The 8,095-nt window shown below is 53.2% G+C and overlaps 1 protein-coding gene across 1 annotated transcript; it reads right to left on the reverse strand.

Moving 5' to 3' along the window:
• Positions 1–331: 331 nt before the first annotated feature.
• On the reverse strand, positions 332–7,538 carry LOC104542595 (apoptosis-inducing factor 1, mitochondrial-like; the record flags this gene model as incomplete). The annotated part of the gene is given in 14 exon segments (XM_010186957.1): positions 332–456; positions 1,319–1,461; positions 1,995–2,135; positions 2,227–2,315; positions 2,425–2,532; positions 3,178–3,286; positions 3,822–3,898; positions 4,190–4,274; positions 4,395–4,485; positions 5,253–5,383; positions 5,499–5,568; positions 5,570–5,600; positions 6,966–7,059; positions 7,411–7,538. Coding segments are annotated over 14 exon segments (1,422 nt in total), but the record flags the coding sequence as incomplete, so codon positions are not given.
• Between the last annotated feature and the right edge of the window lie 557 nt (positions 7,539–8,095).

Raw genomic sequence — 8,095 nt, forward strand, 5'->3', positions numbered from 1 at the left:
TGTGCTGCTCCCCAGCAGGTCAGTCCCCAGCACATACAAAATAAACGTGCTGAGATCAGCACCATCTCCTGTGTGCATTAACCAATCGTTTTACTGCTATTTTAAGCTTCACTGTGAAAAAAAGTTTCAATTTTGGTAAACGGGTGACATGATAGCACGCACTCCTCCGAGAAGACATGTTTTAATCACATTTTAATATCAAAACCAGTCTTTAAAGCTCGGTCTAGGAAAAGCAGCAAACAGATCGATGCCTCCTAGCGCACTACAGAGCCAGAGCCACTACAAAACCCCTCCTGCAGCAGGCGGCTCCTGAGCACAGACACAGCCCTACCTGACTGCTCCGTCGCGCTTCTCGGCGTGTCCTTTGCTGTTGCTTTAGCAAAGACCCCCACTGTCGGCAAACTGCTGTCGACAAGGCCAATGGCCTCGTACCCCACGTTAGGACCCAGATCGCTCCTAGGATCAAACAGAACAAGTCACTTGCAGCATTAGGAGACAAACACAAGGCGATTCCACCCAGCCCAAATCCGTAATGACGGTGCAGTGCAATAGGGACCACGCTGACCAACACACGGGTTTCTAGTGCAGGCGTTAGGGTGGAACGAGGAGTCACCACACAGCCAGCCTCAGGCCATCGGCTTCAGGAGAAACCAGCTCAATAACAAAAACCCCAAAGACTCAAGGCCTGCTCCCGTGAACGGGGCTGCACACCTCGGCCCTTCAGAGCGCCACACGTCTGCCCCCAGCACTCGGACGTGAGCATCGCCACGCAGCTCGCAGGCGCTTGGAAAAGCCTCTGTGTCGCTGGTTTAGCACCAGTGCGAGCTGGGGCAGAGCTGGCGCAGGAGCAAGGGTTCCTCCGGGTCCTCCTCAGAGCGCTTGACCCAAATTTAGGCACTGCTAGTGATGCACTGCTACTGAGCATCAGCTCAGTTAATCAGCAACGGTGCAACACAACTGAAACCACAGATGGTGCTGGGGAACCTCAGGTCATTGTAAGAAACGCCGCTGCTGAGATCCATGTGTAAACCAGCCTGCCCTGAGGAAAGGGGCTGCTCTTTAGCACTGCTTGCTTTGCTGAACGGGACTTGCTCAGGGTGGGATCAGGAAGGAAAACCCTTTCAGAGGTTGGGGCAGAGCAGCGAGTGCTCAAACGCCCTCCCAGTCCCTGAGCTGCTGGGAGCAAGCAGCTGCACGAGGTTTGTGCTGCAGTGGATTCACGGCACCCAGGGAACAGAAACCTTTACCAGGTGTTATCTTGTCACAGCTCCTGCAACGGGGCCAAATGAGAAACACCGAAAGGAGAAGTGAGCGTTACCAGAACATGGACTGGTGCCAGTAGGGCTTCGCCGCTCCCGTCATGTTTTCTCCGGCCAGCCTCCCGCTGACCACGGCGTGGTCGTGGTGCTCCACGCGCCTCCGGCCCAGTTTGATATCGTAGAAGCAGGCAGCATCCCCTGCCTTAACAAGAGGCACTCAGTGAGGACCAAACAGCGACACCAAACGCCCGAATTAACGCACAAACAAAAAAGGCACCGGGAAGAGAACAAAGTGGAATTGTGAACAGGGCTTTCCTGACAAACCCCAAGCATCACCACCACCGTTTCCCACTCCCTGGGCTACACAAGGCCCAGCTTCTCAGCATTTTTCACCAATGCTCAGAAAAATAAGACAGTGTCAGGGAGGGTTTTCCAGAGGAATCAAAGCCTCAACTCCCACCAAGGGGACTCCTGCGCAGCAGAGTAATCCGGGCTATCTTTAGGTTACCCCAACTCCTCTTACACACAGAAGTATCCCAGCTCTCGCCCAGGCGTTACCGCAGCAACCACGTGTGCTGTGCTGCAGGCACAGGCTCCCCGGCAGGATCGGCACTACGACTGCTCTCGTGACTTGCTATTTTCTGCCCCATTCACATCACCGAGGAACACCAGCCCCCGTAACTCTGTGTTCCCACTGCACAGGCAGCAGACGGAGAACCCCCGGCGCGTACTCACCACCCAGATGTTGGAGCGCGCCTGCAGCTCCGCGTTCACCCTGAACCCCCCAAAGTCAGAGTCCACCTCCAGCCCAGCCGACTTGGCCAACTCCACGTTGGGCTCCAGCCCCACCGCAGCCACAATGTGATCAGTCTCCACCTGTTGGGGAATTCAGAATTATCATCTTAATCCCCACAATGCCCCTTTACCCTTTACCCAAACTTTACCCTCTCCCTGCTTTTCTATTTACCTTCCGGCCATCTTTCAGTTTAATCAGCAGCCGATTGCCACAGACAGAGACAGACTTGACCACGGCGTTAGGCATGACGTTAACTCCCTCTGGAAACAAAGACAGGAACCGTAACTGCTTGCTCAGGGCCACACAGCAGCCGCTGGCCTAAACGCCACCGCTCTGCCGCGCGCCGAGGAGCGCCAAGTGCAGCTTCACCTCTCCTGACTTTCTCCGTGGTCCAGTTGCTCAGGTACTCGGGCAAGACTTTGCCCATGTTGCCGTTCTCTGGAAACAGCTGAATCACCTCCAGGCCTCTGGTTCGCGCTGGAAGGAAAGCAAAGAGCCGGTTTCTTACAACCCTGGATCGAGAGCGGCAGCACAGGCTTCAGGACACACACATGTGCTTTAGTTTACAGAAGGAGCTTGCCAAAACTTGCCAAAACTGGGAGTTCTGGCTCCCAGATTTTCCACAGGAGTCACAAGGTGACTGCCCAGTGTTTCACTGGCAGCAGGTTTCCAATTAAGAAGCTCAGTGTTTTGGAGAAAACACCCCTCACGAGAAAAACTGCCATCAAGGCACTACTCAAAAAGCTGCACGCACTTGACAGGAAGAATCCAGTTGTCCACAGCCTCTTTGGAATAATATTTTTAGGGTGGCTTTTAGCACTCAGAGAGCAAACACAACGTTTTACAGGGTACAATGACTTTGCAACGCGCAGTGGCCTGCAGAGCTGCCAGGGAGCCCAACTTACAAAAGCCCCTTTGTGGTCAGGGGCTGCTTCGCAGCTAATGCCGCAAATGGAAAGGCAGGGCCGGCCGCGGAGCCAACAGAGCACGCGTGCATCAAGGGTACTGCAAGCAGACCACAAGCCTGTGCAAAGACTCAGGAGTCGGGGAATGAAGAACAAGCTTCTAAGCGCAGGCTGCTTCCATTCAGTGCCCACTTCTGTCAGGGTGCCAGCCACTCACCTCTTCTTCCCAGAGCACAGGCCAGCTCGCTGCCGAGAAAACCACCACCGATAACGGTGATGGACTTGACTTCTCTTGAAATCTTCTCCAGATTCCTGAAATCCTCAATCTGAAAGAAGATGTATTCACTTTTCAATGATCCTCAAACAGGAGGGGCAGCAGAAGGTATTTTTCTCCATTTCCCCCCTTTGAAATAAGGGCAACTCTCTTGCCAGCTTAGAAAGGGAAACGCGTTTCTCCTTCCTCCTGTTTATTTGCTGTGCAGAAAAACAAAGCATCTCTGGCTTCCTAATGCTTGTGCAAGCTTTTCCCTGCTCAGCTTCACACTCAGCTGAGATTTGGGAGCACGAGAGCAGTGTCTCTCCTGCCTGCAATGGTCAAGCCCTGGCCGTGTGCGGCAGAGCCATGGCACACACGGTTTTAAGCAATCACACGCCATTAGAGCTGCCAGGCCCGAGGCAAGCAGACCGAGTGCTCCAGCAGACTCGACCCCATTTCCCTGCTGGGGAAGAGGAACAGCGAATGCACTCCTGGTGGCCAGCTGAGGGAAGCAGCTGCCAAGGCTGTCCTGGACCCAAAGCTAAAAACAGTGGTGGTGGCTCTGGGTTTTTCAGCCCCACCGAGGACGAGCAGCACCCGTTTACCTTTCGGAACAGTGTCAGCCTTTGCTGTACATCTTTTCCTGCCCTTTCAATGGCGGGAAGGTTCCTTGGGGAACCACCTGGGGACAAGGGGAGAGAGAGAGACAGACGAGTGACACCACGGCCACGTCACCTTTTCCCCTTCCCCGCTGATTTTCCACAGGGGAAAGCTGTGACTGCCCCAGAGAAGCTGTGTGACGCGAGGCAGGTGAAAAACCCAGCAGCACGGTGGTCTGCACCACTGCCCCTCATGGGGCTGCTCCACCAAGCGTTTCACACCTCCCGCACAGGCTCCCTTGTCAGATAAACGCCACTGAACTGAAAAGTCTGGCACAAAGCAAAGAACAAAGAGAAAAACCCCCACAGCTCACCAGTGGCAATGAGACACTTGTCGTAGGATATCTGGGTGCCGTCACTGAGCTTCACCGTGTTGCCTCTAACATCCATATGCACAACCTGCAAAATTCAACAGGCAGGAGAGGTCAGGCCTCCCGGCACTGCCGGCCGCTGGAGTTGACCTGCACACTACTGGTTACAGAAGCAAACCTGGCAGTGACGTTCTCGTGCTGTACCCACCTTCTTGCCACACAGGACTGCTACTCCACCGTTCTCTACAAAAGGCAGGTCCCGAACGGGCACATAGAACGACGGCGGCTGGAAATAGATACTGAAAAAAGCTCCGTTATCAAGCGCGTTCAGCTTTCTCTGTGACACCAACTAGTCAGCAATTACCAGCGACACAAAGACAACTCCCTGCATCCATAGCAAGCTCCAGACGTCTCATTTAGGTATTTTTAAGGATTAAGGTCTTCACACTGTTGACATTCAAGGGTTCAGATCAGTAAGGCTCTATAACAAAAGTCAAATGTGAGCCAGGCTCCTTGGAGCTCTGCTCTAAACTGTGCAGCTACACCCTCACCTTTGCTATCAACTGACTGCACAGGATTTCTGCAGTGGTGGTGTATGTCTACAGGAACCACAGCAAGATTCAGGAGGTACTGAGCACCGAGCTAACTCCACACGTGAAGCAGCGCTCCTCTGGACAGCCCCAGCACTGCTGCAGCTTTTGGTCTGCTCCTTGGCGCTGAGTGACCGGTTTGGGACACCCCAGCAGCTCTGGGAGCCCACGGGCCTGCAGCCCACATCACAGAGCCTCCTGGACCCCACAGGGCAGGCAGACGGCTGCTCCAGTGCAAACCCCACACAAGCTCCGCACACAGCGTGCAGCGCTCTGTGACACAGCACAGCACACAGACACACACACCCCAGGGCTCTTCCAAATACACAGACACTGAAACCTCCCAGTGATTTGCCCACACAGCACTCAGGGGCCCTTCAGAGCTCTGCGGTGGCCTCTCACAGGAACAGTTTGAACATCCTCAGCTTTTCACTAACCACTCTCCTTCGTCCTTGCTACCCGCCAGCGACACGTACCTCCTCTCCTTGCCGTTCCACTGCTTGAATCGCAGAGTCTCCGTCACATTCGGATCATCTGAAAACCACAGTTCTTTGGACAGAGGGGGACGCATGTAGGGCAGGGCAGGATCTTCAGACACGATCAGCACCTTCAAGTGGTCATTGAACACAGCAGCTGTACCGATGCCAGGCAAATGCCAGAGCAACTGCAGAGGCTCTGAAGCACGGTCAGCGTTCAGCCCTCCAGACCAGGGCAGCTCTTACCCGGGCACCGGGGTCACGAGCCCGAATGGATCTGGCAGCAGCAAACGCAGCCGTTCCTCCACCGATCAAAATGGGAGGGGACCGCAGGGCGAGCTCCAGGAGCTGCAGGTGACAGAGTGGACAGTTACTGCAAATACAGCAGGGAAAACGGCCCCAAAGACCAGAGCCAGACGTCACCAGATGCCTTTCACATATGGACTTCCTCGGGCAAACTGCCCTTCAACACCTCCATTCCCCTTCCCTTCCACCCCAATAAACTTCCCAAGAGCCGCGGTGCTGCTTCACGCAAAGCTGGCTCCCTGCATAGACCAATTTGTCAGATTTCAGCAGACTGTTTCCTAAGCCAGACCTGCACAGCTGAGCTCAACGGCAACTGCAGACTTTTGGAACAGGCCACAGCACAGCCTTGATCACACGGCTTCAGCTCCTCTAGCACAGATCTACTGCTCTCTGGTTTAAGACAAGGGACACAGCCAACCGACCAGCCAAAACACCAGCAGATGTCAGTCCGTACTTTCCAAATAATTCTGAAAGTCGTTTTCTGATTTAAACGACACCGAGGCAGAGACAGGGGCTGCACAGTGTGTGATCTGGCTGTGCGCCTTCCTTAAGAACACAAATCAACTTGTGAGCAAGACCAAAACGCACGCTGGCCATGCAGTGAACAGTCTATAGGAAAGTGAAGTTCCCTGAAATGCTGAGGCATATTCTTCTGCACTTGTGTTCTGAAAGGAGACCAACTTTTGACTTCCCACCAGAATGCATTTCCTCCCACGTGCAGGTCCCGTTTCTAAGCAACATGCAGTTAAACCGCTCGCAGGAACAAACCTGTCAGTTAAATATTACCATCAGGACTCACCTGCTGTGCCCTGAGCAGCAGCATCTGTATCTGAAAGAGAAGACACCGAGTGAATTCAGTGAAGCACGGGCTATCGAGGACGCTGTGGTTGGGAAGCTGCAGTTCAGGGCTGGCTCAAGGACACCACAGGATTTCCAGGTGCTCCAGGAACGCAGCTCCCCACGACCCCTGCTGCAGCGCTCAGGCTCTCTGTCCCCAGCCCTGACAGATGTGTCTTTTCCTCTCCCCCAAAACAAAGCACGCCGCTTTCTGTCCTGTCTGCAGGGTGATCTTGCTCTGGGTTTCCCAGTCAAGTGACACAGCACACCCTATCTTCTGTGACCCACTCCTTGCCTCAGTAGTTCAGACACTGCAGTTTGAGATCTCACAAATCGCTCTCTCCTCCTTTTATCACAGGAGGCATAAACGGTAGAAAGGAGCCCCGAGAGAAAACCCACTTTATCCTCATCATTATCTGTAAAACTGAGCCTTCTCTTTTAGACACGGCAGTGCCACGAAGGCACAGCTTATGCTAGCCTGTGTTTTCAGCAGGGCTCTGTCCCATTTGCTTTAGAGGTCTCGGCTTATCAAGAACAGACCCAGAACTGAAGGAGCAGGCGAGCACCCACCGGAAGGCGACGATTCGCTGTCTTGAGATCGCGTCGTTATTGTCGTGACGCGGCTGGTGAATCGCTCCTTGTTTTCCTTCAATGTTTTGTACACCTGCAGACAGAGGAGGACACATTTACCTGGTATATCCTACAGCATCCAGGCACCGTTCTGCTTCTACCCCCCCGACAGGCTTTTGTCTACCCCACTTGCTCAGAAAAGCCACCTGTGTCCAAGTGCTAAACCTGCTGGTTGCTGCTTTGGTTGGTTTTTCCCCCACTCTACACTGTTGGAAAGTGATCAAATTCGTAAGCTTCAATTATTTGGTAAACTCCAATTATCTGACACCATCCCTTGAAATTAACCCTTTAGTGGAAGCAAACGTCTAAGGTGGTACCACACACAGAGAGGTGCCCTCCCTCCACCCCCTCGCCCAATCCAAACACACAGATTTAGGCATCTTACATAAGCTCCTGTCCCCGTGACTGTTCCTCCTACAATTAAGTATAACAAAAGGTTGCTGCCAGCCTTGCCAGGAACACCTGAAGACGTCAGTGATCTAGAAGGGCATCTTAGATGGTGACATTGCAAAACTGTAGGTGAAGACAGGCAGGGGAAGAAGACCCGAGTATTAAGAAGGACTCTTGATTAAACAGATCTTGGGAAAAGCAGAGTGAGCTTTGTGATTTCAGTTACCTCGTTTGTCAAAAAAAGCACAGCAGGGCACAGTAAAGAAGATTTAAAGGGAAAAGACTTTTCCTCCATGCACTCTTTGGGATTTGTTTGTTACTTCCCAGGAGCCTTCTGCACGTGAAGGGTTTCTTCAGGAGAAAATCAGGACTCGGAACTTGTCACGAATGTGATCCTCTAAGAATTTGGAAACCAAGGTTTGTGTGACGTGAACTCGAGACCCATCCGCTCCCAGGTAACGCTGCTGCTCTTCAGCTGCCTGGGAGCGCGATTTGCTCTCAAGGTCGGGCTCCAAAGCCTCATCCTTTTGAGCAGGACACAAATGCACGCTCGCCAATTTGGGGTCGATTTGGTGTCCTTGCACCAGCTGAACACTGAAGGACCTTAATGTTCTGAATTGCGATTGGGCAAAGAATGGTTTTCTTTGGTACTAAAAGCAGCTGCCATCCAACTGTCCCTG

This window comes from Mesitornis unicolor, unplaced genomic scaffold (assembly GCF_000695765.1).
Source record: "Mesitornis unicolor isolate BGI_N332 unplaced genomic scaffold, ASM69576v1 scaffold27486, whole genome shotgun sequence".
NCBI classification, from domain to species: Eukaryota; Metazoa; Chordata; class Aves; order Mesitornithiformes; family Mesitornithidae; genus Mesitornis; species Mesitornis unicolor.